Here is a 26,697-nt window from a genome sequence, read left to right as displayed (position 1 = left end):
CACCCTGGTCAGTAATAGCGTGTGTTTCTGTTGTAGTAATCTCCCCTTACTCTTGTCTGTGTGTGTGTGTATGTTTGTCTTTATTTGTCTCCCTAGGCAAAAGTAGACAATGAGATCCTTGATTACAGAGACCTAGCTGCCATTCCTAAAGTCAAAGCCATTTATGACATTGAGCGCCCCGATCTTATTACCTATGAACCTATGTACACCACCTCCCTGGATGAGAGAGAGGAGAGACGAGAGAGTGTGGGAGAGGTAAACACACCGACTGCATGCTTCTCTGCCCGCATGTGTGCCATTTGTGTGCATGTGTACTGCACAGTAAGAGCAACAATCCTCAAATGACTCCTCCGTTTTGCTGTGGGCTGTGAAGTTCTTCTCTAATGCGTCAGTAGGACCTGTGACTCATATTTGTTTGTGTATATACGATGGGTATATGCACATACAAATGTGAGGGATTAATACACAAACAAGTATTTACAGATTGTATGGTATTATATAGTTAGTAAATCCATTCCTGCTGTAGTGTTACAGTAGGTTTTATGCAGTACTGAATTTCTGTGTCCCTCACAGCTCCACACTGCCAGGAGGGAGCGTTCCCCCTTGCCGGACGACAAGGTAAGATACGTCACCCTCTACCGATGATGATAAACAACCCGAAAACACAGAGAAAAGGACAGAGGTGTACATCAAATAGAAAAGAGGCCATCTGCCGTGTAGATGACACGGTTTGCAAAGATATGGAAGGTCAGCTAGGCCATCCAAATAGGCCATCCAGTCTCTCTTAATGCCTGTTAACACTACAAAGTTACAGTATGGCAATCTAAAAGTAATCTGCGAAGCTCCATCTCTCTGTGTACCTATAGAAAGGGTAGATGACAGTTTGTCAAAATGTCAATGTCGTTGGTGCAGTATGTCCCCAGAGAAAGCACAGCTGTAATACAGACTTGTTTGATCTTTTCCAGTCCTCAAGAAACATGTCGCCTACCCCACCTGGTGAGGTGAGCATATTCATTTGTCAGATTCTCTGTGCTGCGTGACAGATGGAAATGTGGTATGGAATGTCATCCTCTTAAACTCCATCAGTGTGTGTAATAACCTGTGTGTGTGTGTGTGTGTGTGTGTGTGTGTGTGTGTGTGTGTGTGTGTGTGTGTGTCAGGGCTCTTATGACAGGAGGGAACGCATCCTCCAAAGGTCCACCAGTCAGGGCTCCATAGGATCGCCTGTTTATAATCGCCATGGTTACACCCCCACCTTGTCACGGTCACCGCAGCATTTTCACAGGCCAGGTGAGTTTGTTTGTGTGTGTGTGGGTGTGTGTGTGTGTGTGTGTGTGTGCAAGCATATATCACACAGGTGATTTCAGGGTTTTTATGGGGTGGATCAATGACATCCTTGCAGGTTAGATAGATAATAACTTGCCGTGAGAGTCGTTGAAAACACTGTGGATGAGCTCTTGAACGCTCTTCAGCGCTGGATGTTTGGTCAGGGCCGGACTTTGACAAGACCTGGTAACACAGCACAGTGACATAACTGGTTCTATTTCAGTTCACCTCCCTTCTCCTAGACCCTAGAGTGACCCACCTTAAGCCACTGGACCTTAAGCTTCTCACTCCCTCACTCCGATCTACCATATTAAAGGGGAACTCCACCAAAATTGACTTTTCAGATGTTATGCAGACATTGTCCTAAAAAATGCCAAAATGTTTCATCTATGAGTTCATAAGATAGGACAATGCATACTTTTGCGGCATAACAACCTTAAAGTCGATTTTGCACCTTTAACAGCACAATTCCTTCCGAGTTCTCTACTCTTTCCTTTAAAAGGTATTGTTTGATTTTCAAAGGTATCTCTTGTAATACTCTTCTTTTTCTTGTTCCTTACTGTTCATCTCCTCAAATACTCCTTACTTCTCACTTTAAGTGTCTTTTCAGTTCCTCTTTTCGATACTTGATTCCTGTGTATCTTCCTCCCTTTCTTTTTGTCCCTCACCCTCTCGCCTTCTGTCTCCCTCCCACATCTCTCGCCTCCGCTGCCTGGTCATGGGGTTTTGTCCCCTGTCCCCCCCCTCACCCCCCCACTGCAGAGGCTCTGACAGGCATGCAGAAGCTCTGCTCCTCCCTGTGCAGTAACAGTGTGGGCTCCAGAAATAGTGACTCCCGCCCCACCTCCCCTTTCAGACACCACTTCCTCCCCCATAGCCAAGGTAAGGGCCCCACTTCACTCTTGTCCGCTGCCCCCCAAGGCAAGATGTCACCTCCATCGTCACCTCAGATGTCACCCACCCTCCGCTCCAATGTCACGTCCCATCCGTCATTCCGGATCCATCTCCATCTCTCATTTGATGCAGGCACAAACTGGCATCGTGATGTCTGTGGAATGGTCAAACCTCTTAAAAGGGACATGCAGCCAAGCCCACTTAACCCTCCACTTCAACCAGGGCGCCGGCCCCTCACTACCTGCCATGTGCCAATTAACCCTTTACTAACAGCCTCTGCCTCTGCTGCTGAAAGGCTTTGTTTTTGGCCATTGCATTTGTGTTTTGCAGCTTTGCATGCACCTGAGAAGTGTTAGTCTTACATACCCAAAATGACACAATTCCATTAATGTTAGCTGATGGATAACTTTTTTGCATTGTTAGAATGAGTCTCCAAGTTTTTGTAAAAAGAAACATTTTAACATTTCAGTGGGCTTCTGTCTTTACTGCTGTACTGTTGCATGCTGGGAGGTATCAAACTATGAACTACTCTAGATTATACAACAGACTAACAGACATCTCATGGCTCATCTTCGCATCAACCCATCTTCCAAACGTGGATACTTTCTATTTTTAACTCCAGCATATATCTGCTAGTTTGATCTGCTTTTGTGCCCTTGTCTGCTTATATGCTATATAACTCCATTAACCGCATTTATCAAAACCAATCAGATTCTCTCCCATTCTGTCAAAATGACCTCAAGTGGTCCCGTTGCTCCCTATGTGTTGCGCCGTCCAGACCTGTGGTTCCCCTCTAGTGTCCCTGCTTATGTTCTGTTCTTGATTCTTCCCACCGGAGGCACTGACCCGCCAAGTGGCCGGAGCTCCCCCCTCCCTCTCAGGCCCGACAGCCGGCCGGTCACTCCGCCTCTCTCTCAGACCCCTAAACATTTCCACCTCCCAGGTAGGAGCCGGAGCGCACCCTGTCACTGCTCCCGCACAACCCTCTGACCTTCTGTTACGTATCACACACAGAGCTGCTGTGGGAGCAGAAATGATCTCATTGGTTGAGTTAAAGCACAATGGGTGGAGCCAAAGAAACACGTTTTTCTGGCTAAGTAATGTTAGACCCTGTGAAAAATGCAAGAGGTAAGAGAGGAGGTAGCTAATATTATGAAGCCTGGTGTTCTAACTGAAAAAACTGCAATTTGCTGCTAATATTCTAGGTTTGCTAATCATCTAGATTTGCTAGCTAGTTAGCTAGCTGACCTTCCAAGTTCAAACTAGTGATACTAGCCCATAGCTATCTAGGTAAGCTAGTTAGCTAGCCTGCTGACCTTCCAACATCATGAATGTCAGTGCCATTTATTGCAATTTCTTTGCAATTTTTTATTTATGCTTTTTATGTTCTTTCTTTGACATCCAAGTTTGCCAGTTAGCTAACTTGCGCTTTGAAAAGCTGTGGTACTTTGGCTCCGCCCATTGATGTTGAATTCAACCAATGAGATTGTTTCTGCCTCCAGATCAGCTCCGCCTACAATGTTTGAATAAATTGTCTATCTATCTATCTATCTATCTATCTATCTATCTATATCCTCTCTGTCACTTTACTCCATTCAGTATCAGCTTTTGCTTTTTCCCCTCTTCTTTCATAACTATACGATCACAGATGAGCACCAGTAGACAGAAGTATGTATCACAGGAAAAAGAGAGGAATTCAGTATACTACCTATGCCAGTGACAGTCTTTGAAGACCACAAGGGCTGGGGTTTTAGTACATGGTACATGCTTTCATCCATTTCAGAGTACTTGATGCTTTTGCGTCATGACTTGGTGCCATGTTGATGTTGTTCAAAACACTGTGTTTACAATAGGTTTTTGATGCAACACCGGCACTGTGATCTCTCTAAATGTCTCTTATGTCTGTACTTGAATGTTTTCAGATCAGGGGAGCAACATCTACAGAAAACCACCCATCTACAAACAGCACGGTACTTTTGCTTTTGTTTATAGTCTTCATTTCAAAAAGAGATGGCACAACTGCTTGGCCTAGTACTAGTTCAGAGTGATATAGTAATGTAATTGATTCATGTTAGTGACTAAAGGTGTGTTCGTTTTCAGCTGACACTGTCTGTCCATGTAACCATGTCCCCACCCCCAGTGTCAATGTACGAGGCCTGTTTGAAGTCTCTCTCCGATCCTCTTCTGTCTGACCTGCAGCTTGTACTACACTGCACTTTGTCCATCTTAACGAGTCACTTCATCTTACATTCAGTCTTAAAGTCTTACTTTTCTTAACACAAATCCAGTGGGGTGAGCAAATTTCTGCTGGTTTTGAGACTTGTCTTTGATCAAGTGACATTATCTCAAAACAGGTGGCCTGATCTGCCTTACTCAAGATAATGTCACTTGATTCATGCTTGAAACAAGCGAAACCAACATTGCAAATGCCTGACTCTCACCCTGCTGGCATTTTGTTTCCACTTCAGAAGATAATATTTTGAGACTGTATCCAAGATTGAATGACTGGTTAGGATAGACATTTGTTTGCATTGTAGACAGCATATGAATCAAACCCAGAACACTCCGGACTGAGTGATCGTTGAGCCCGACGATCAGATGATGCTGAAATGTTTACCTGTGGTTGAGACTGTGACCCAGACACTGATAGATCAGTTCCCATGGTTACCAACCTAGATACAGCTGCCATAGCACCCCAAAGCAAGTCTGCTGATGACATCATCAGATCCGCCACCTTCCCTGCCGCCCATGCTCCCTCTCCGGACGACAGCTCACAGAGTGAGGGCGACCTTTGGCCCTACTCTCTCGCTGTATTAGGTACAGTAGGCTCCTGATGGGCATGCTTGCACTGCTTCCCCCTAGTGGCACGATGGACACTTAACACCTAACCACACCCTAACTCTTCCTCTTTTCTCCCTTCTAGCTGCCCCTAAAGCTAAACTGCATCCCTGCTGTCACTATGCTTTCACTCCAAGCACAGGCTATACTTCAGGTGTTTTTGTCATTAAGTTTTGCTTGCACAGTGCAGAAGCGTTGTACCTCTTTGAATGGTTTCCGTTGCCGCCATGTTGCTTTTTGCTTGCGGTAGCATCAGTTTCACCTTTTTTGTTCACTTGCAGCACACAATTGGTGTACTAGCTATACTCAATAGTGCCACAAATGACTTGGACAGAGATAACTGAGACTGACTTCAAACTGACTTTTGTCTGTCTGTCTTACATTGTGCTGTCCTGTGTATTAGACATCCAGTAAAATCTTGACATGAACGATGATAGCTGCCAGTGTGAGCATCCATCATGTCAATGCAGCTGATTATTCGAGTAAAGTCCCTCTGTTTGTCTGTCTAGTCAACTCTGTCTCACATTTGTGTTCGACCAACCACCTATTACTCATACAATGTTTGTGTTCCTCACCGCTCTCCAGTGGTACGTTAGACTGCGCAGTGTGTGGGCCAAACGATGCAGCCATATCTTTCTGTCTTTGTACAAAAATGTAATTATTGCATTTCATTAGGTTCAACAGTACAGTACATGTACAGCATGGTATCTTCCAGAAAGATGTGTCTGTGTATGGTTGTGTACATGTGTGCGTGCATGTGTGTGTGTGTGTGTTGTTTCATATTTGGGGCTGTGTATGGCACCTGTAGGGTCCGAGGGGAGGAGACGATCCAGAGAAGACGAGGAGGAAGAGGCCTTGAAAAGAAAGCAGCTCCAAGAGGAACATCTCAACAAGGTCAGCCAGACAACCTCTATACACACACTTAACACTGCAATCACCAGCACACACACACTGTCCAGGTGGACTGCACTTTATAGATGTCATATTCTCCTCATTTATTTGGATGCTGGGGTTCACATTGGCCATACAGTAAAAGAAAAAACATAGAGAACAACTACAACAAAACGGGAACATGTGGGTGTGTCTGTGTATAGCAAGATTGGCTAGGTGTTGTTCTTTGCCAACAGCCATTGTTAGCTGCCATATTTGGACAAAGCACTGTTTTATGCATCGTTAATGTAGGCTTAAAAGCCATTTGTGAATTTGATCCTTAATGTTTGTGGCCTGGATTGCTGTTTATCTGTGTGGACTGTGGATATAGATTATTTGAATTTCTGTGTGTGTGTGTGTGTATGTGGCCTTGTGTAGATCCAGTCTGGTTTGGGAAAGCTCATTCTGAAGGAGGAGATGGAGAAGGAGCAGATCAGGGAGCGTCATGCGCGCAGCCTCTCCGCTCAGCGCTACGACCCCAAACAGACCAACTGTGATGCAGGTACAGACCGGCCTCATCGTCACACACACTCTGGAATCATAGGCACCCTAGAGCAGGCCTGGGCCATATACAGTAGTATTTGCAGTTACCTTTTATACAGATTATCCTGATGAGGTAAACATGCACCACCTGTCTGGTTGTCCAAGTTACTGCTGTCTTTGACCCATGTCTGCACTAGTTCTGTTTGAATTTAAAAGAAACTTATAGTGCAATGTTACAGTTTGCCAGGTATGATGTGTTTTAATGTTGGTGTTTCAGATCCAACGTCTCCAACCAAAACTAACTCTCTGCCTGGCTATGGGAGGAATGGGCTGCATCGGGTAAGAACTCATACTTACTCACAAGAATGTTGTTGATTATGTAACCGTAGACAGTAAAATGCAGATAGGAGTTATGCACACCAACACAGCAATATAAATCAAATGGGCATTTTGTTGTTAAATCACAATCAGAATAATTTTAATCGCCAAGTGCTATAAATGTACATTACATAAATGTAACATTGTAAATACAGTATATCTTGGCACCAATGTTGCAAACACAAATCCCTGTACATTTATTGTACTTAGTGATTAAAGTAAATTCTAACTCAGCAACAAACACATGTTAATGGATGCAATGTTGTCTGTGTTCCTGCAGCCCCAGTCCACAGATTTCACCCAGTACAACAGCTATGGTGACATGTGTGGAGGAGGAAGAGGTGAGAGCTGCCACCAAAATAGACACTCTATCTCTTGCTAAGCTCACTAGGGCTATTCAGCATCAATATTCAGAAACTCTCGATACATAAGCGGACATGCATTTTGAAATATTTGCATAATGAATCACAATGCCTGGTAGGGGATTTGACAGCAAAACCATTAACTGTGAGTCTCATTTTCTGTCCCATTTTGTCCTGCAGAGTTTCAGGTATGTCTCTCATCTGCTTTTTCACATGGCATGCTCCTCACCTTGCATAATATATTTGCTTGCTCATGGGTTGCAAGAGACACCTTGCCCCGAATGCACCTCGCCCACTCCTGCTAAATGCTTGCATCATGTTGGATTATTGTCAACTACAGGGCATGCAGTGCAGTGATTTGGAATGCCTCTACTATGGGAAGCAAACATGCACTGCCCACTAGTACTACGATGGCTGGACACTGAGCCACTGTACTGTACATGCAATGTACTATCATTGCCTCATCTCTTGTTTTGTTTGTTGTTACCAATGTTTTGAGTCAAGCTAAATGTCTCATTTGAATATGTGATTGAAAAAATGCACCATAGAAAACCCTGCAGAGACATTCAGAAAAAAGTGTACAAAGACTGCCCATCTTGAATACTTATTCCCTGACTCAATACTGTCCAAATGACTTGCTCCATCCAATGAAAATAGTGCCCACTGTCATTAGTGGACACATTCATGCCATTGACCCAGTCCCCTTCCACTATATTACATTTGTGTATGTTCTATTCTTTAGCACATTAAGGATGGCCGTGCAGCACTTGCAAGGATGGACAGGGGAGTATCTATGCCTAATATGTTGGAACCAAAAGCAAGTATCTCCTTCTTTTTGTATTGATGAAAACCTTGTAATCTAAACTGAAATATGTTACAAAATTTACACTAATTCATATGACGATGATCTTTAAGGTGCCCTGCGTGCCTGTTGAGTAGCTCACTGATATAATTGCATTTTAACATGTAGAGGATCAATTTTGCTACTAATTTAGAAACAATTCAACTTCAGCAATTTGACAAAGAAAAAGAGACCAGCCCAAAAGAGGAGTGTGAAATAAGATAAACAGTATTCTTTAATCAGCCTTGTGGTGTGGGGACATTGGTGGAAGAAATAGGGAGCTAAAATAGCTTTTTTTTTACTGGAGGTGAAAGACTCACATTAGCTGGGTTCCTGATTTAGCATGCTGCTTCAGGAGCTGCCGAGTCACTCTAGCGCTTAGCATGCTGGCTTCTCCATGCTCATCTGCACATAGCTTTGACCTACAGTGGCTGGATACTGTATGCAGCATACAGTGGAGAATCCAACACCGAGATTGTCATCCAAACAACTCATATCACTATATACTGCTTAGTATATAAGGAAGTGTACGTTACTGTGTGGATATGAGTTGGTCAGAGGCCCCAAAGAACTTCTAGTTGCTTATTATTGAGCATTTCAGTCAAATTAACGGTTGTATACTACCTGATTGGACAGTTCCCTCTTGCTCAGATGGAATTAGTTATTTGTAAAAGTAGAATCACCTCAGCTTTCCAGGACAATCATTGCCATGTGGACTTATTTGGCCTACATTATTCATATTGAGTAAGTTAGTTTTCCCCTTTTGCGTTATATTACTCTCAGAATACAGACCTTCACATAACTCTGTTTTCTCATTGTTTTTCCCCTTTACCTAATCTATTGCACGTTTCTACACCAAAATAGTAAGCACACCATAGCACCATGCATTTCCCCCACGACCCAATAAACAGCTCTCACTCCCAGTCAGCCTCCTCTCACATACCTGTTCTCCCACCCAGTGTTCCCCCTGTCCCAGCCAGTAGTACAAAAATATCAAAATTTAATATTTTTGTCTCCTAAAAAATGGTTTCCAGGTTTCTGAAGCTTGACTCAGTTCTAGGTTTGACCTGTTCACTGACAAGTGTCTCCTTCTGAAGGTGTACCCCTATGAAATGCTCATGATAACCAGTAGAGGGAGAGCTAAACTGCCCAGGGAAGTGGACAGAACCAGACTGGAGGTATCAGTTTTCCACACAACCGCAATTGATACTGGATTTGTCTACTTTGTGTAAATAAGATGTTACACAAATACTACTGTAGCAAGGAATGTGCAGTATCCATTGCTTCTTGTCATTTTTGCAGTGACCCCTTTGTGGCTTCAATGCTAACCACGACCACCCCCTCCCACCCTCCCCTCCTTTGTTTTCTCGACCTTTCTTCTCAATTCTAGCGCCACTTAGCGCCTGAAACGTTCTTTGACATCTTTGGAATGGAGATCCAGGAGTTTGACAGGCTTCCCCTGTGGAAACGCAACGACATGAAAAAGAAGGCCAAGCTCTTCTAGCAGTCAGAGCAGCATGCGTATACTGTACATTCATTCAGATAGCACACTACCAACTGTAATCTAGATGTAGGTTTTGGTTTCTTTCTTTTTCTTCTGTTTTCTTTTTTTTTCTGACATAATCAAGGAAGCGATGAAATGGACTCTTTTGCTCTGATGCTTCCGGAGACTGTGAGCTGAATGATTTGTCCAGTTAGCGATAGACTTGCACAGGAAACAAGGAATGGGAATCTCTTCCATGTTCAAAAATGACAAAGAATGAGAATGAATGATCAATAGGGTCATGTTATTTTTTTTGACTGCGCTTGTTTTACTTCTTGCTTTGCTTCGAGTGGAACTGCTTTCCTTTCTTTCTTGCTTGTTTCTTCCTACTATTTGTTGCTGTTGATTCCTGTGGAACTTTGTAAGTACAGTAGAACCTCATGGCACCATTATGAAATGTCCATGCTCATAGCTTGAACATGAGTCAGCTTTCCCTTCACTTGGGCTGAAACAGTTTTAGCCCAATGTTGGCAAGAATCGGCTCAGTGAGTCTTTAAATAAAAAGCCACTGGGCACTTAGCTGACCTACCAATTGTTTTACTGGATCTAGAATATGAACACAAATTATCCAAACACTTGCTCATTGTCAGTCTTCTTCCCAAGGCTACTGTACATGCCAAACATTCATATCTGACCCTGACAAAAAAAAAAAAAAATCTCTCTCTCTTCTCAGGCTCTCATAAACATGGCCAGATATTTTCCCTTTAGTTGTATTGGAATAACAAATCCTATGAACATATTTTAATGCCGTATCCAACATACAGTAACCAACAAATAGATAAAACACCCAATGTAAGAAGTAACTGTATTTGAAATTACTGTTTTATAAATGAAAACCCACACTGCCATTTGTTGTATTGAAATCTTAAGCCAATAAAGCTTTAAATCACCATGAACCGTATGATCCTCGGCTATACCAAAGGTATCCACCGCCTGTATTCTTTTCTCTGTTTTCTTCTTTGCATTTCACCAATAAACACTCTGGTTCAGTGATGTTGCACAGGAATAGCGTGGGAGGTAATGTGAGTACTTTTAGTAGTTTGATGGGACCAGTCTGACACAGTGTAATCTATTGACCTCGTGGACAAACACTCCCCACCCACTGTGAGCAAACACATCCATTTTTTTTTACCGGATCTTGACCATACCTTTCTCTCTGATACAAACATTTGTGTGGCTGCAGTCTTGACATTTAGTCTGGAAGCAAATATCCTCATGGTGTGAATAAACAGAAAAATGACTTACTTAGTATGCTCCTGGAAACCTTAGATCAGCCATGTTGCTGCTCTCTCCAGTCATTTTTTTAATGAACTTTTGAACGTAGGAATTAGCAGTGTTCACTTCTGCTTCTTTAACAACTCAAGATTTACATTACCCTTAACACTGACATTTCACCAGAGCCATGATATGGTTAACATCTATAGGTGTAATGAGAGAGTCTATCATTCATATTTTAATAAAGTCTGTAGCCAGTGCATTCTTAAAAGATTCAGTCTGCTTTCTGGGACATGGGTCACAGTGAGAACAGTGAGCACTGTGTGTGCAATGAGATAATTACTGATTGTGCTTTAAATGCCACCACTGAAATGTTGACCTTTAAGCTGCTTAGCATGTTGACTCTATGACTATATGAACTGAACAAGTCAATGGCCCCACCCTTCTCTCAGGGGTTAGTTTACACATCACTTATACAGCACATGTTACATGAGAGCTGCTGTGTAGGGGAATGCTTGTGGGAAGAAGAAGAAGACAGCACTGATAACGCTGACACGTATGGAATATGGAAGACAGATGCCTGGCCTACTGTGGCAGTCATTTAAAGGCGATGTGGAGCGAGGTATGGGAGGGGGTCAAGGGGAGCAGTTTTCATCTTGACAGCTCATGGCAAGTCATGACAAAGCCTTCTATGCTGCAAAAAGGGAACTGTACCATGGTTTAAATTTCAGCACACAGGGTATGTCATGTAATAAACAGTGGGAGAGAGGGACACCAAAAAAACATACTGATAGTCTTTCACTTGCTACCACTTCCCTTGCAGCCGCCACTGTTAGTCAAGATCTTCTCCGTTGATATTGAGATAAAGACCCACAATAAGGTGTGAGCTGCTTCTGCTTCCGCCGCTGCACTTCACCACAAAGAATTTGGTTGGACCCATCTTGCTGATGTTGAATTCAACTGAATTGTGCTGAATATGTGTGCAACCCTCTCTACAGGAGATGTTAGAAAGGCATCAGGAGTGTCTAAAGAGGCAAAGGGAGGCAGTGAAATACAGACTGAAGAAGCTGGCTGCACGGCAATCCGAAATCACAGTAAGTTGTGTTTGGACTGGCCAGTGTAGACATTTCCCTACAACAAGAAATCTTTCTGTCTTTATGGTGACGTGAAGTTTATCAGTAGATAAGGTATGTCAGTCATGATCCTTGTGCAAACAAAGAACGTTGTAACATTGTAATCACAGCTGTGGACAGGCTTTATGCCTTATGCTCACCATTACTTATACACTGAGTACTGTGCCTGACTCAGAAAAAGTCTTCAGTGATAAGGGAGAGCATCATAAGGACATATGAGGAGATCCAGAAGGTCTTGGAGGAGGACCTGAGGATTACCCTGGCCTACCTAGAGATGGAGGAGAGGGCAGCTGTCTCAGCCCTGGATGGGCTCATGGAGAAGAACTGCTCTCTCATCCAGGAGATAGAGCAGGACCTGGCCAGACTCTCGGTGGAACTGGACCAAATGGACATGCAGCCCGATACAATGGTGACTGGAGCGTCTTATTGTGGAATGAAATCAAATTCACTTAACAGTGGCCAAATCCGGACACCCTTGGCCAAATATGGACACAAACTCTTTGATGCAAAATGTCTTATTTTGCTTCTCAAATGTGTATGATTTCATGTCACTTGCCTTTCGGCACTAAAAGACTGGAAACTGCATCAAGGACACTATGTCTGGATTTGGCCACTGATTCGTGAGTGATCTGGAAATAAATTTGCTTTCAAAGTTCATATAACCTCACTGATTTCTCTGCTGTTCTTCAATCTTTCTTTTCTTACCCTGCATGTGCACCAGGACATAGAGATAGTGGACAGGTATGAAATCCATGACGAAGCAGCCTGTATACTAATTAATCAAGCATATGCTCCAATATAGCACAGTGGTAGTTGATGTCATCTCTCTCTTTGCGGTCTGTCTCCTCCAGGGTGATGGATCTGCTGAACAGGACGGACCCCAGCAGCGTGAACCTGGATGAGGCCAAAGCTGACCAGATCCTCAGCCTCACCAACAACATGCTTCTGCTTATCCGTTCCCAGACCCCCATCACCAAGAAACTCATCAAGAGCTGTCAGTTCACACATTTAACACCGTACTGTTTCTAAACACAACACAATCTCTTTAATATCTTGATATCCCTGTAAAAACAACTTTGGATATGTGTCTCCAGATTCCAGTGAGGTGTGTCTGGATCCAGAGACGGCCCATCCGAAGCTGATCATCTCCCCCCAAGGTGACAGCGCCACCTACACAGACACCTGGCAGGAACTTCCTGACCTCCCCGGGCGCTTTGACACCACCCTCAACGTCATCAGCCTGCAAGGCTTCAGCTTCGGCCGCCATTACTGGGAGATCGATGTGACCGGGAAGACTTACTGGGAGCTGGGCCTCACCTATCCCACCATCCCCCGCAAGGGCAATGCCGAGGACTGCTGGCTGGGCCGTGGGAATGAGTCCTGGTGTGTGGAGTTCTTTGATGGGGAGTACACCGCCTGGCATGGAGGGGTGCCCCATCAGCTGCCCATCACACAACATTTCTGTCGTATTGGGGTCTTGTGTAGTTTCCCTGCAGGGTTGGTGACGTTCCTCGGGGCAGACAACATGACCCCGCTGTTCTCCTTCTGTGCAGGCACCTTCGCAGACTGCCTCCACCTAGCGCTGTGTCCGGGCCACGACCACAATGGCACCAATGCCAGACCTATTGTAATCTGTACCCCCCCCACTCCTACCAGTGCTCTTTGATTTGTAGCTCCAGAGAAGGACTCATAGTAATTTCTCAATGTTTTAATGCTGCTGACATCAAATCGCTCCTCTTTGAAATAAAAATAAACTCTCTTCAAACAATGAAATGTATTTCAGATGTCATACTAAGAAACAGGTGGACCAGAGGAGAGACATAAGCACATCCCAATGAAATTTTGTGTCAGGTGCTGGAATGTAGCAAGGAATCATGTTAAAAGTTAACACTGCACATTGCTCCCAGTGCGCCCACATATTTATTCAACTGTTAAATAAATATGTGGGAGCACTGGAAGCAGTGTGCAGCATTCCCCTTTTTCACAATACTAAGAAACACAACCATGATCATGGTGTTTTATGTGTATTGAGTTTCTTCCTTTGTAACAGAGTCCCATGTCTTGATATTGATAGAGAAATGGCTCACTTTTAATTGGAAGCCATAAAAGTTACTGTTGTGTACAAGTGATGTTATGGCATATTTAAGTCAGCATACCATCATACTATAAGAATTCTGCTTCACTGATCTTGTAAATGTATAAAGAGATCTAAGAGCACACTGTACAGTTTATCCTGAGATGCACCTACTGGATGTGGATCCAAAGTCTACATTCAAACAAATAATTAGCTCTTTACAAATATGCTCTCTGAGCCTTTGTGTTGCAATTGAATGCATGCTGCTGCTTGCCCTTTTTTTATGAACCATGTGGCGCACACAATTTCAAAATGAATAATTGTTCAAGGGTGGCAAAGAGTGATGACCTCCATCTTGTGCCATATGTTTGTTTATTATTACTGTTTGCTAGCTACGGTAGAGCGTGAGCATTGTTGTGATGATGATTACTAGAAAAGCCTATCCAAGAGCACAGTCCAGATCAATAAAACTGACTCAGCAAGAGGCAAGGATGCCAGAATACCCTGGCAATACAAAGGTTAGTGTACTTACACAAGTGTTTGGAGAAAAGTGTGAGTGATCTGCCAGACAGCATCCTCTCATTTCACTCTCCTAGATGTTCCCTGATCCACTGCCATCATGAACCTAAAGCTCCTCTTCTTGTGCCTCTTCCTAGCGGTGCTCATCATACCTGCTGAAGTACGTATTCACAGCTTTTGTTTACTTCTCTATTGGCACAGTGCTTGATGTCAAGACTGGCAGTTTATACAGCAATTGAGTAGAGAAATGGGCAAATGTATTGACTTATTTACAATGTCGCAGTGTTTGATAATGTATTTTGCTGTGAATAAAACACAACAGAACATTAATGAGCATTTATCCATTTCTTTATTATGACTATAATGTGGTGCTAATATTTTTTTATCAGCTGAAAAAACGTAAACACAAACACAGAAAACACGGGGAGCATCATAATGGACCTGACAGAAAACACAAGCGTGGAAGTCATAAGGATTTAGTTGAAGGTAAGTAATTTACTTGTTTTTATATGTAGATGAACATTTGATATCTTTTATTCGTTGTGGAAGTCCTCAGAATACTATACTGTATACACTACTGCATTCTGAAGAAAGAGGGGAAAACATTTCCCAGGTGAACTTAGGCTTAGGTGTAAGGCTTTGGGTTAAAAAAAAGAGAGACACACACACAATCATGCATCACATTTAACAATAAAACCATCTTTTAGACATTTACTTTCAGATTATTGATGGCCTAATTGGTGACGACGACGATGATGATGATAATGAACACAATGCAGATTGGATTTTTGAACTTCAAGAGCCAGAAGGTATGACATTGACCATCCAGCATTCTCTCAAACAATGGAACAATAACAATATTTTCTTTTTCAATTTCACATGCTTTCCCATGGCATACTATTACAATGTAAAGTGATGATGTAACAGCTCATGTTTCCTCCTTTACTTTGCTCATATCTCAGGCCAATGCAACCCAAACCCTTGCCTCAACAATGGCATGTGTGAGGAGAAGGGCAAGAGAAAATTCAAATGTGACTGTCCCAGACCTTTCAAGGGCAGGAAGTGCGAGAAAGGTTTGAAATAATTGTCTATCCTCAAGGCTGTTATTGTACTGCAAAGGTTACTGGCAGCGAAAATAATTTAAAAATGAAACACTTTCTTTGTTGTGTTATTCCTGCAGGTCCCAAGGTTTGTAGGAAGGGTAGATGTGGGCGTGGTGAGTGTGTCCTGACCTCTGTTCCCCCTTTCTACGAGTGCAAATGCAAGGAGCCCTTCCAGCCTCCACACTGCAGAACTGGTGAGGGGTGTCTTTCTTATCCAAACAAGAAACTACAGTCTACAGTATTCCTCTTTTACAGACTGGTCAGTTGCAGTATCCAAATGCAAACTCTCACTGTGTATTATTTTCTGCCAAAGTTTCATTGTGTGAGCCTAATCCATGTAAGAATGGTGGAAACTGCACCAGGGATGGCATGGACTTTGACTGCGAGTGCCCTACAGGGTACAGAGGGCGTTTCTGCCATGTTGGTAAATACTGCATTCTACGTTATCTTCCACCCTTCTCATTCCAATATATACATTCTTATAACTCATATACTGACTGATTGTGGTATATTTACTAGGCCCAGATGACTGTTATGAGGGTGAAGGAGAGTCGTATCGTGGCAATGTGAGTGAGACAGATGACGGCGATGAATGCCTCTACTGGAACTCTCACTTCATCCTGGAGAAAGGTACTGATCCCTTCAATTCCTTTGAGGACGATGATGGACTGGGCCCTCACAACTTCTGCAGGTCAGTTTTAACTTCATGTTAGATCTTACTTATACTTCTAATCTTCATAAAACACGTTTACATAAAATTAATGAGTTGGAGAATTCACTTGAAACCAGAATGCATGATGACAATTCCTCCCAACTAGCACAAGCGAGAGAGAAAAAGACTAGTTGACTCCTGGCCCAAAAATTATGAAAGAATGAAAATTTGGCAAACATTTCCTCCTGATGGCTGCAATAGTCTTGTGGAACCACACCGTGAGAAATGCACAGCTTCACTGCAGCTGATGCAGATCTTCTAGATTCCCCTATTACACTTAGAGAAGTTGAGGATGCTATCAAGACCATGAAGACCGGGAAGTCTCCAGGCGTTGATGGCATCCCTCCTGAAGTTATTCTTACACTTTGGCCCCTGTTATATGACATGATACAATACTCCACTGAAAATGGTTCTTTCTCCAGAGATGCAAACACAGCAATAATTTCAGTCATATTAAAAAAAGACAAGGACCCGACTAGCTGCACTTGCTACTAGCCTCTATCTCTTTTAAACTTTGAAATTAATTAATTGTCTTGGCAAGGAAAATTGAACCCTACATGACAATTCTTGTGCATCATGATCAGACAGGTTTTATTAAAACTCTGTGATGTCTCGTCTGGCAAGTCCCGATGTGCGTCGTGACCTGCATATTTTAGAGGATGTGGTTGATTTTCCCTCTCCTTGCGGTGTTATTTCTTTAGATGCAGAGATGGCTTTTGAATGACGCTACCTTTGGCAGGTGTTGGAGCATACAGGCTTTGGAATGTGTTTTCTATCTATGATTAAGTTCCTTTACTCCAATCCCATTGCAAGGGTTATGACAAGTAACAACTTCTCTTCACAGTTTGTAATTTCTCGAGGTATACGGCAAGGGTGTCCCTGAAGTCCGCTGTTATTTGCGCTCTCTCTTGAACCATAAGCCATTTGTCAAAACCATGCTCCCATTTCTGTGTTCAGTACTAATCCACATTTATCTCTCTATGCAGAAAATATTGTCCTTTATCTCAGTGATGCTCCTAACTCTCTCTCCCTATTATTAAATATATTTTCTGATTTATAAATTGGTCCAAATCTGCATTGTTCCCCTTAAATGCTGCTGAATTCTGTCAATTTTTCTCCTAGCAACGCACCAGAATCACCCACACTTGCTTCACCTTCCATAATGAAAATTAACTTTAATTGATATTCTTAATGGTCGGTGGCTAGGACCCATTGAGCCAAACACAATTTTTTTTGAATTTTTATGAGAAATTATTGATAGCATGAGTCAGTTATAGTTAAGGTCAGACTATTTGGTTAAAGCAGAGCCTGCGTGTGCTACCAAAAATGATGGTTGTGTGGTGGTATGACAATGATTACATTGGTTACAGTAACATTTTAGCTATTTTTTTTATACTGTAGTATGTCAGTTTTTTGTAGAGGCTCTGTTGGGTAGGATCATGGGTCTGGTGTTTTGTAAAATCTGTATTGTCTATTGTTGTACTGTCCCTACTCGTTTGCTTCACCTATGTATTATATACACATTTATAATAAAAAAATGTATCACAAACGTACTCAGGAAAAAATAAGTGTCTGCACATCTTCACAAAACATTCAAGAATTTTTTTGAATCAAATGACATTACCTTGATGCTAGTGGAGTGATCCACCTTAATGGAAGATACTGTGACTTGTTTGAAGGAAATTCTCGAAACATGTTAGAAAAAAATTCTCAAAACAGGTGAAACGGCTTTGAAAAGCAGTCAAATTGCCTGATTCCACTGGCAGATATTTCCACTTTTTTAAGATTTTAAAATCAATACAGGACTAAATTTATTAAAATGTATTAAAATGGATAATTCTTGCAGGGTGCTGATGAATTACAGACACCATCTACAGTATGAAAGGGGATGCTGCTCACTCAAATATTTTGTCTGACCTAGAAACCCAGACGGAGACACGATGCCCTGGTGTTTCATCAGAAGAGGCCCTAAGCTGCTGTGGGACTACTGTGATGTGACAGAATGTCCTGAACCTACAGGTCGGCCTTTAACTTGTCAGACAGCATTCCGAGCAAGCAGAAGGTCAGCAACAATAGTCATGTTATTTTGTATGTGTTTTCAGGTGTGGCGCCCACTGAAGCGATCTCTCCTGGTCCTAAGCCCACTGCTCCGCAACCCCAACCTACGGCAGCCGTCCAGCAGCCAACTGCCAAACCCCAACCTATAGCAACCAGCCAGAAGCCAACTATCAAACCCCAACCTACAGCAGCCAGCCAGAAGCCAACTATCAAACCCCAACCTACAACAGCCAGCCAGCAGCCAACTGTCAAACCCCAACCTACAACAGCCAGCCAGCAGCCAACTGCCAAACCCACCACATCTGAGAAGCCAAGCGAGGCTCCAGAAGCTTCTCCCACGCCGCCTAAACAGTTCTCCACCTGTGGAAAATCTCAGCCGAAGAAGTCCATTAATCGAATCTATGGGGGTCTGAAGTCCATTCCTGGGGCTCAACCTTGGCAAGTGTCCCTGCAAGTAAGGCTCAAGGGCTCCAACCATGCCTACAGACACACCTGTGGAGGGGTTCTCATCGAAAGCTGCTGGGTACTGACGGCTGGCCACTGCATGTAAGCAAAATCGTAACAAATGCATACCTGAAACAACGCAAAACATAAACTAATTATGCACACATGGAATATCAGATCATACATGCTGGCACAATCTTTATTATCCTGTCACATGTTGTTTGTGTTTGATCAGTGACAAAAAAAGCGACATGCAGGTGGTTGTGGGAGGTCTGACTCTGGATTTGGAAGAGCCCACAGAGCAAACCTTACAAGTGGAGCAGGCCATTGTGCATGAGAACTACAGAGAGACTCAATCAGCTGTTTACAATGACATAGGTGATCTATATACTTGGCTTCTACTCAAATCTCTCTCTCATTTCATTTTAAACAAACTGATATTACCATCACTAGTAGGATTTAATGGCCGATATCAGGATTTAAAGTCACAATGAAATGGCATTTTGGGAGTATCTGACATCCATAATTTGTCGTATTTGTGGGGTGGAATCATTCAAAAGTGGCTAACAGTGTAAACTGATGGGATGGCATGATGGGGTCTAATGGTATACCATGAATTAAACACTAATAATATGCTGTTTTCCAGGTAAAAGTAGAGAGATTTTAATATAAAAATACAAGAAACTTTTTTAATATTTTTGGCATGTATTGTCCATTGTTATGACATGTACAATTAGCTAACAAGGTGAAAAAGTGATCTTTTAATTTCATTGTGACTTTAACCTGAACTGTCCCCTCTAAGCTTTGCTGAAGCTGAAAGGTACCGACGGCACTTGTGCCAATGAGACCCAGTTTGTGAAGACGGCCTGTCTGCCTGATGCCCCACTGAATGATGGGATGGAGTGCACTATTTCTGGATGGGGTGCCACTAAGGAATGTAAGACTCTTTCGCCATTCAGCCTCAGCGTGACCTTCACTTTCATCCAGATCATTGCCTTTATAAGAGTTATGAACGTTAACCTGTCTGCAGTGTCTATTGCCGCTGACGCAGCATGTGTCCTCAAATAGTCAACTTTTCAGTTTTACATGGGTTTCATAGGCGCTGGGGCCATGAAATGTCCTGCTCCTGCAAACCATCTTAACCTTGAACCTTGAAATACAAACATGAAAATAGTCGAAATTAGTCATTTTCTGTGACAGCACTGCAGTGTTCTTGTACATGTTCTTTTTAAATTCCCCCTTTTTCCACTTCCTCCCTGGTTATAGCTCAATATGGTTCCAACCACCTGCTGGATGCCCAGGTACTGCTAATCAACCAGGACAAGTGCTCTGAAAGCAAGATCTATGGCAAGGTCCTGGATGACAGCATGTTCTGTGCCGGCCACCTACAGGGAGGGGTGGATTCCTGTCAGGTTCGTAGGGGAAGCTGTGTGTGTGTGTGTGTGTGTGTGACTACCCAACTTGTTTGAGGTTCTTTTAGCGTGCAATATTGCATTTTCTATCAGTACGCATGGTTAACTGGTTTCTCTGATGTTCCAGGGCGACTCTGGAGGACCACTGACATGTCAGCAGAGTAGCACCCATGTTATTTATGGTCTGGTGAGCTGGGGGGACCAATGCGGGAGGGAGAACAAGCCCGGGGTCTACACACGGGTCACTCACTTCCTGGACTGGATCAAGTCAAAGACACAAGCAGCATCCGCATAAGCAGATGTTATGTAACAACATGCCAAGTGTTTTCATTATGATTTATGTTTTGTGTGTTTTGTGTGGTTGTTTTTGGCATTTCACTTTTCAGGTTTGAAACTGCAACCCTTCACAACTCTGTGAAATATACTTGCTTGTATAGAAACTTGAATACAAATGGACAGAGTGAGGAGTGAAGGTGTAATCAAAATTAAGCTTTGAGTCTTTAAACAATTGAACATTTGCTATCAGTTGCTTTGTGTTTTGATTTGTATTCTTCTTAAAAAGAAAACTTTAAAACTGCAGCATTCTCAACTGTGTCTTTTTATTTCTATATACAGAGACAATGCTATATTATATACATATATACACATACATATATATTATATAGTATGCACATGTGAACTAGTGTGGAAATCATAGTTATATAATTATTATGCATGTGAACTGACTGATCAAATAATGGCTTACAACACATAACTTTGCCCAGTAAAGACCTGAGGTGATGTTAAGTGATGAAACATTGCATTGTCACATGAGGACTCACAGTATAACAATGCCTAGTCTCACAGTATAACAATACATCCATAATGAACAATATGTCCTTAATGACTGGTACATTCCTTCAACTCTTATGAAACAGACTTGCTGTTACCATAGCTCAGTCTATAGTATTCTAGTAATACAGGTTTGTCTGGCTCCATGGTACATAAAGATTTGGAGCAGGGAGTAAGTGATCCACTAGACAATAGCTCTCTCCTGGGTCTGCACTGATTCACTGCCATCATGAATCTCAAGCTGCTCCTCATGTGCGTCTTCTTGGCTGTGTTCATCGTACCTGCTCAGGTGTGTCTTACGTTCTGTTATTTGGACTTTTATTGGAGTAACAGTATGGAGCAGACAAAGAATGAATTGTATTAATTGTATTTTTCTCTCATTTTCAGTGTCTCAGCTTTGAGTGTTTTTGATTTGATTCATTTTGGGAAAAAATAATATTAAAACAGGCAGCAGATGTGATGTTGAACTGGCTCTGCATTAGTAGCCTAAATCATTGGTATAGGACAATATAGGACCTTTCGCAATTGTATCTATAATGTATTTTTTATGATCTTACATGGTGAATTTTTTATCTGATCAGTCAAGAAGATTTAGGACAAGGTTCAGATCACGTGTTGATCCTGGAAGGCAAGGCAACAGTGACACTATTGGTAAGCATATCATAATATCTCACCATATGTTATCATTTATGGAAAGAGAGATTGGAGGATGCAAACATAAATAAACTTTTGTTTCCAATTGTAGATTACCAAAGCAATGACGATAACGATGACGAAGATGTTGATACAGACTGGGTTTTCCAACTTCAAGAGCCAGACGGTGAGGCATTGACCTAAAAGGAAAATGTAGTGTTCAGAGAAGCACATTTGCTTATATGACCTGTGAACAATCATTGCAACCTGTAACATATGATTTAGAACAGAAATATCAGAAAACTGTCTAAATGTCATATTTCCTTATTTCTCCCCCCTACACTTTGCTTATCCTCTAGGCCAATGCAATCCAAACCCTTGCCTCAACAATGGTGTGTGTGTGGAGAAGGGATGGAGAAATTTCAAATGCAACTGTCCTGAGCCGTTCAAGGGAAAGAAGTGTCAGAAAGGTTTGGAATAAAAAGCCTCTTGTGTTTGTGCTTTTATTTTCCTTTTCATATTTCCTCATTGATCAAGCGTGTCTCCATTGAGGGTCTGTCTTCAAGGGGATTGCATTATGATTTTAGTGGGGTGGGAGATGAATTAAAGAATGTGAAAAAATCTAATATGCATATATATCATCATGCTTATAATCATTGTAATAAGTGCTTTTATTCTGAAATACTAGCCTATATGCTCCTTTTTAAAAGCAAATCAAATGAAAAAGCTTCAACGGGGAAAATGAATATCATGCTTTGGTGCTTTTGAAAATCATGCTTTGGTGTTTACCATTCTGTCAGTGCCTGTATCTTCTAGGGAGCTGTTTTCATTCACATTTGTAATTCTTCTGAACCTGAATATCTTAGTGAATTGACACATAAAAAAAAATCGTATCTATTCTTGCAGTACCCAGATTTTGTAGGCGGAATACTTGTGGGCAGGGGGATTGTGTGCTGACCACCACTGCCCCTTTCTACGAATGCAAATGCAGGGAGCCCTTCCAGCTCCCCAACTGTGAAAGAGGTTTGAAAAACACACCACCACCCAGATCCTTAAGTTCTATCAGTCACCCGAGTGTGTCCATTTGATCAAAAATGTGGTAAACTGCTGTATCTTTGTTCTCCCTACAGCTGCTGAAGTCTGTAATCCTAATCCTTGTCAGAATGGGGGCAGGTGCATCAGTGATCACACAACAGACTTCAACTGTGAATGTCCCTCAGGATTCACAGGACATTTATGCAATGTTGGTAAGTATCTCCTCTTACTGTTTCACCTCCTTTCGTTCTGTTCTGTCCCTGTGTGCGCTCACTTGCTGGGATATCCCCACCAGGCCCAGACGACTGTTATGAGGAGAATGGAGAGGCATATCGTGGGACTGTGAGTGAGACAGAATACGGGGTTCGGTGTCTCCACTGGAATTCCTACTTCATCCTGCAGAAAGGAACTGATCCCTTCACTACCTTTGAGGACGCTGATGGACTGGGCCCTCACAACTTCTGCAGGTAAGTCAGGTTTAAATAATACACAGAATACACATCATACAAAGCTGCATCTAAGCGATTTACTGTAATTTACATGAAGATAGGGTGTGTCAAAGCTGCTGTAGGTAAGTTCGAGAGGAGAGAGATCAAATCTCCTGAAATTCAAACCAACACAAGGAATGACACGCCTCCCACTCCTAGTGAGTGACAGGAGGAGTGATCGACAGTCAAGCCTTCTGCCTCAGACTTCTCCTCATTGGTCGGATGGGTTTCCACATATTTCACTTTGAAATAAGTATCGCAGTGGAGCTACTGCTCTATCTGACATATTATCCTGCTCGTCTTTGGCCACCAAATGTGGCTTCAAAATAAATGTTAATCCATAAAAGATACCTACTGCAACAGAAAAAAAGAATGAAAGCTTCTCTGAAAATGTAATTGAATTGGTTTATATTGATCATAGTTTGCCTACAATGATCAAATCTTTAATTTACCACTGCATTGCTGGCAGTAGGCTACCTATCAATTCAATTCAGTTCAATTCACCTATCAATATCTGTTTAATTACCAAGTACAATGAGTGTACAGTGCACAGGAGTTGGTCTTGGGGACAATGGTGCAGAAGCATATTGACAACTTAGACTCTAGATTCTCTAAGTCTTGGAGAATTCACAGTAAATACGTACACAGAGGATGAAAGGACAGGAGTTCACACACAATGTTTATGCCCCAGAAACCCAGATGGAGACAGGCAGCCTTGGTGTTTCATCAGGGAAGGCCGAAGACTACATTGGGAGTACTGTGACGTGAAGAGGTGCTCCGCAGGTCAGCCACGCACACCTCAGACTACTCCTGAATAGACAGATGCCGTGCCAAGAAGAACTAATATTTCCCTTGTCTCTTTCCATCGGTAGAGCCCACAGACCTTCCTCCTACACCAACAGATGGTGAACCCAGTGAATCTCCCCAGACTCCTGGAGACCTGTTTGAGACCACCGATGAGCCCACCGATGAGCCCACCTATGAGCCCACCTATGAGCCCACCGATGAGCCCACCTATGAGCCCACCTATGAGCCCACCGATGAGCCCACCTATGAGCCCACCTATGAGCCCACCTATGAGCCCACCGATGAGCCCACCTATGAGCCCACCGATGAGCCTACCGCTGAGCCCACCTATGAGCCCACCGATGAGCCCACCGATGAGCCTACCGCTGAGCCCACCTATGAGCCCACCGATGAGCCCACCGATGAGTCCACCAATGAGCCCACCGATGAGCCCACCGATGAGCCTACCGCTGAGCCCACCAATGAGCCCACCGCTGAGCCGCAGTTTTCCACATGCGGCAAGCCTCAACCTACGAGGATTGTCAGCCGCATCTACGGGGGTTTGAAGTCCATTCCTGGTGCTCAACCTTGGCAGCTCTCCCTGCAGGCCAGACGCAGAGGCTCCAACGGAGACTTCAGTCATGTCTGTGGAGCGGTACTCATCAATAGTTGCTGGGCACTGACAGCTGCCCATTGCATGTAAGCCAAATGCCCAGTTAATCAATGTGTTAATAAGCAACCAGTCACTTATTCTTGTAGTAATTCAAACGGTTTCCAGGCGGAACACTCAATTCAAATTAGTGGAAGGTTGTCCAATAGTGTTTGTATAACTGGGCCTCTAGCGGAACTGGTTTATTACTGTTGACTGAGGTTGAAGCATTGAAAGAGATTGAGACTAGGCTACTAGTAACAGTCAGTCATCAGTAAAACTCTTAATAGGAAATTGAAAATGGCTTTCAAATCATGTATGTTAGTATGCTGTAACACCTGTTACCCTGCCATTCTGTGTTTACACAGTGATATATACAGAGAAATGCAGGTGATGGCGGGAGGACTTACTCTGGATTCAGACGAGCCCACAGAGCAAATCATTGAGGTGGAAAAAGCAATAAAACATGAGAACTACGACCTAATGGCGAATTCAAAAGACATAGGTAAATACAGACTTGACACTTACTTCCATGATTGTAATATTAATAATATTGTAACATGCAATGTCAGTGCCATTGATATAATAATACCAACGCAATATTTCTCCTCCTCCAAGCCCTGTTGAAGCTGAAAGCCTCACATGATGGAATCTGTGCTGAAGAGACCCAGTTTGTGAAGGCTGCCTGTTTGCCTGACACTATACTGCCTGATGGGAAAGAATGCACCATTTCTGGATGGGGTGCCACCGAGGAATGTAAGAGGAATGTACTGTACTTGCTGCCTCTTCTCCTCATCTTTCTACTCAACAGTCTATCATGTGACAAATTTCACTTCATGAGACAGGGTGTGTCCAAACTTTTCTCCAAACATGCAGAACCGATGGCCTGAAACCAAACAGGCAGTTCAAAAAAATGCAAATGGCCTTGAATTATTTACAAATGTAACAAGTAGACACTGGCTGCTCAGGTCTTCTGTCCTCATGTTATTATATCTCCACCCAGTAAAATGGTTTTAGACCAGGGCTTCAATGACATCTCACAATTCTTCTCATTGCCTTTCACCCTATTTAAAAGCTACTGGCTCCAACCACCTGCTGGATGCTGAGGTGCTACTGATCAACCAGGAAACCTGCTCCCGCCCTGAAATCTACGGAAATTCCCTGGATGAAGGCATGATTTGTGCCGGGTATCTCAAGGGAGTGGTCGACACATGCCAGGTCAGTGGGGAACAGAGGAGCAGATAGGGGGATGTGATGCATTCAGATTGTGCTCTTTTCAGACAGCAGGTGTCTATGTACACAGCACAGTAGTATTACGTTACGAGTTAGAATAATAGTCTGATATTAAAGTGTCTAGCTCTCTGGAGAAATGCAGCGCCACTGTTCCCGTTAGTTGGTCTCACTGGGCATTTTGTTTGCTGCAGGGCGACTCTGGAGGACCGCTGACATGTGAGGATGAGGGCAGGCATGTCATCTATGGTCTGGTGAGCTGGGGGGACAGCTGTGCTAAGAAGAACAAGCCAGGGGTCTACGTACGGGTCACTCACTTCCTGGACTGGATCAAGACAAACATGGAAGCTGCTTAGATGCTCACCGAGTCTATTCTATGGAGCAAAAGTGCGGAATAAAGCTGACTCAATATGCACTCAATATTTGATGAAATATGTACTACACTGTTTATGAAATACCACCTGCAGGGTTTGAGGGGCTAATTATTTTGAAATGTATAACCGACTAATAGATTCAAATTGTAACCTGTAAAAAAAACAAAAAACAACTATTAAAGCATCCTCAGCTCCTACATGATCATTTTGTTGATTATTTTGTTACATCTACTGTCAGGGTACAATGGTGTTTTTGACCTTTGCTCTCCTTACTATTGGTGCTAACTTGGACATCTAGGAATTTAAGCCTTTTCTTCTGTTACACTCACTGTAAGCTGTTCTAGTATAGCTCTAGTTCTAATTTGTCTAAAATGTAGATGGAATACACTGATCTCAGGGTAGAGCT

General features: G+C 42.8%; 4 protein-coding genes across 8 annotated transcripts in view; all 4 read left to right on the top strand.

The window, feature by feature from the left end:
- The window catches only part of LOC139929656 (actin-binding LIM protein 1-like), a 33,521-nt gene extending 23,041 nt beyond the window's left edge, over positions 1–10,480 (top strand). For 2 of the 5 annotated variants that reach the window (XM_071922611.2, XM_071922613.2), the window contains 13 exons: positions 97–255; positions 966–1,001; positions 1,161–1,290; positions 3,059–3,163; positions 4,143–4,190; positions 5,867–5,952; positions 6,367–6,490; positions 6,749–6,810; positions 7,130–7,190; positions 7,392–7,399; positions 7,954–8,028; positions 9,150–9,230; positions 9,443–10,480. In XM_071922611.2, the coding sequence (XP_071778712.1) occupies positions 97–255; positions 966–1,001; positions 1,161–1,290; positions 3,059–3,163; positions 4,143–4,190; positions 5,867–5,952; positions 6,367–6,490; positions 6,749–6,810; positions 7,130–7,190; positions 7,392–7,399; positions 7,954–8,028; positions 9,150–9,230; positions 9,443–9,556 (1,089 nt within the window). In that variant the 3' untranslated portion in view covers positions 9,557–10,480. Of the gene's footprint in view, positions 1–96; positions 256–573; positions 619–965; positions 1,002–1,160; positions 1,291–2,088; positions 2,209–3,058; positions 3,164–4,142; positions 4,191–4,902; positions 5,038–5,866; positions 5,953–6,366; positions 6,491–6,748; positions 6,811–7,129; positions 7,191–7,391; positions 7,400–7,953; positions 8,029–9,149; positions 9,231–9,442 lie in introns of all 5 variants that reach the window. The other 3 variants (XM_078288695.1, XM_071922612.2, XM_071922614.2) reach the window with 3 other exon arrangements.
- A 940-nt stretch (positions 10,481–11,420) lies between these two features.
- Positions 11,421–13,609, top strand: LOC139929647 (putative E3 ubiquitin-protein ligase TRIML1). Its single transcript, XM_071922602.2, has 6 exons — positions 11,421–11,432; positions 11,634–11,690; positions 11,809–11,904; positions 12,119–12,363; positions 12,795–12,937; positions 13,038–13,609. Exons 1-6 carry the CDS (start codon positions 11,421–11,423, stop codon positions 13,607–13,609), a joined length of 1,125 nt encoding a protein of 374 aa, XP_071778703.2.
- Positions 13,610–14,058: 449 nt separating this feature from the next.
- Positions 14,059–20,560, top strand: LOC139929654 (factor VII-activating protease-like). The gene is made up of 14 exons (XM_078288914.1): positions 14,059–14,696; positions 14,926–15,022; positions 15,244–15,345; positions 15,499–15,609; positions 15,717–15,833; positions 15,953–16,063; positions 16,159–16,330; positions 18,273–18,370; positions 18,454–18,524; positions 18,609–18,955; positions 19,089–19,231; positions 19,656–19,790; positions 20,120–20,265; positions 20,393–20,560. The coding sequence occupies exons 1-14, from the start codon at positions 14,637–14,639 to the stop codon at positions 20,558–20,560; spliced, it is 1,878 nt and encodes a 625-aa protein (XP_078145040.1). The 5' UTR covers positions 14,059–14,636.
- Positions 20,561–21,325: 765 nt separating this feature from the next.
- LOC139929646 (factor VII-activating protease-like) lies at positions 21,326–26,273 on the top strand. The gene is made up of 12 exons (XM_078288913.1): positions 21,326–21,422; positions 21,842–21,916; positions 22,089–22,199; positions 22,636–22,752; positions 22,860–22,976; positions 23,060–23,231; positions 23,944–24,035; positions 24,125–24,737; positions 25,056–25,192; positions 25,306–25,443; positions 25,763–25,905; positions 26,112–26,273. The coding sequence occupies exons 1-12, from the start codon at positions 21,326–21,328 to the stop codon at positions 26,271–26,273; spliced, it is 1,974 nt and encodes a 657-aa protein (XP_078145039.1).
- Positions 26,274–26,697: the final 424 nt, after the last annotated feature.

This window comes from Centroberyx gerrardi, chromosome 15, assembly GCF_048128805.1.
Source record: "Centroberyx gerrardi isolate f3 chromosome 15, fCenGer3.hap1.cur.20231027, whole genome shotgun sequence".
Taxonomy (NCBI): domain Eukaryota; kingdom Metazoa; phylum Chordata; class Actinopteri; order Beryciformes; family Berycidae; genus Centroberyx; species Centroberyx gerrardi.
Note: the sequence above shows the minus strand (reverse complement) of the source record. Positions and strands in the feature narration are given on the sequence as shown.

What these genes read in the sequence shown, in the direction of transcription:
- LOC139929646 (XM_078288913.1), top strand. Translation starts at nt 21,326, where the DNA reads ATGAATCTCAAGCTGCTCCTCATGTGCGTCTTCTTGGCTGTGTTCATC. An exon ending in GGGAAAGAAGTGTCAGAAAG is followed by an intron (nt 22,200 to 22,635) that starts GTTTGGAATAAA and finishes CTATTCTTGCAG; the next exon opens with TACCCAGATTTTGTAGGCGG. An exon ending in GAGTGGTCGACACATGCCAG is followed by an intron (nt 25,906 to 26,111) that starts GTCAGTGGGGAA and finishes TGTTTGCTGCAG; the next exon opens with GGCGACTCTGGAGGACCGCT.
- LOC139929647 (XM_071922602.2), top strand. An exon ending in AGATAAAGACCCACAATAAG is followed by an intron (nt 11,691 to 11,808) that starts GTGTGAGCTGCT and finishes CCCTCTCTACAG; the next exon opens with GAGATGTTAGAAAGGCATCA. An exon ending in CAAGAAACTCATCAAGAGCT is followed by an intron (nt 12,938 to 13,037) that starts GTCAGTTCACAC and finishes ATGTGTCTCCAG; the next exon opens with ATTCCAGTGAGGTGTGTCTG.
- LOC139929654 (XM_078288914.1), top strand. Translation starts at nt 14,637, where the DNA reads ATGAACCTAAAGCTCCTCTTCTTGTGCCTCTTCCTAGCGGTGCTCATC. An exon ending in GGGCAGGAAGTGCGAGAAAG is followed by an intron (nt 15,610 to 15,716) that starts GTTTGAAATAAT and finishes TTATTCCTGCAG; the next exon opens with GTCCCAAGGTTTGTAGGAAG. An exon ending in ATGGGGTGCCACTAAGGAAT is followed by an intron (nt 19,791 to 20,119) that starts GTAAGACTCTTT and finishes CCCTGGTTATAG; the next exon opens with CTCAATATGGTTCCAACCAC.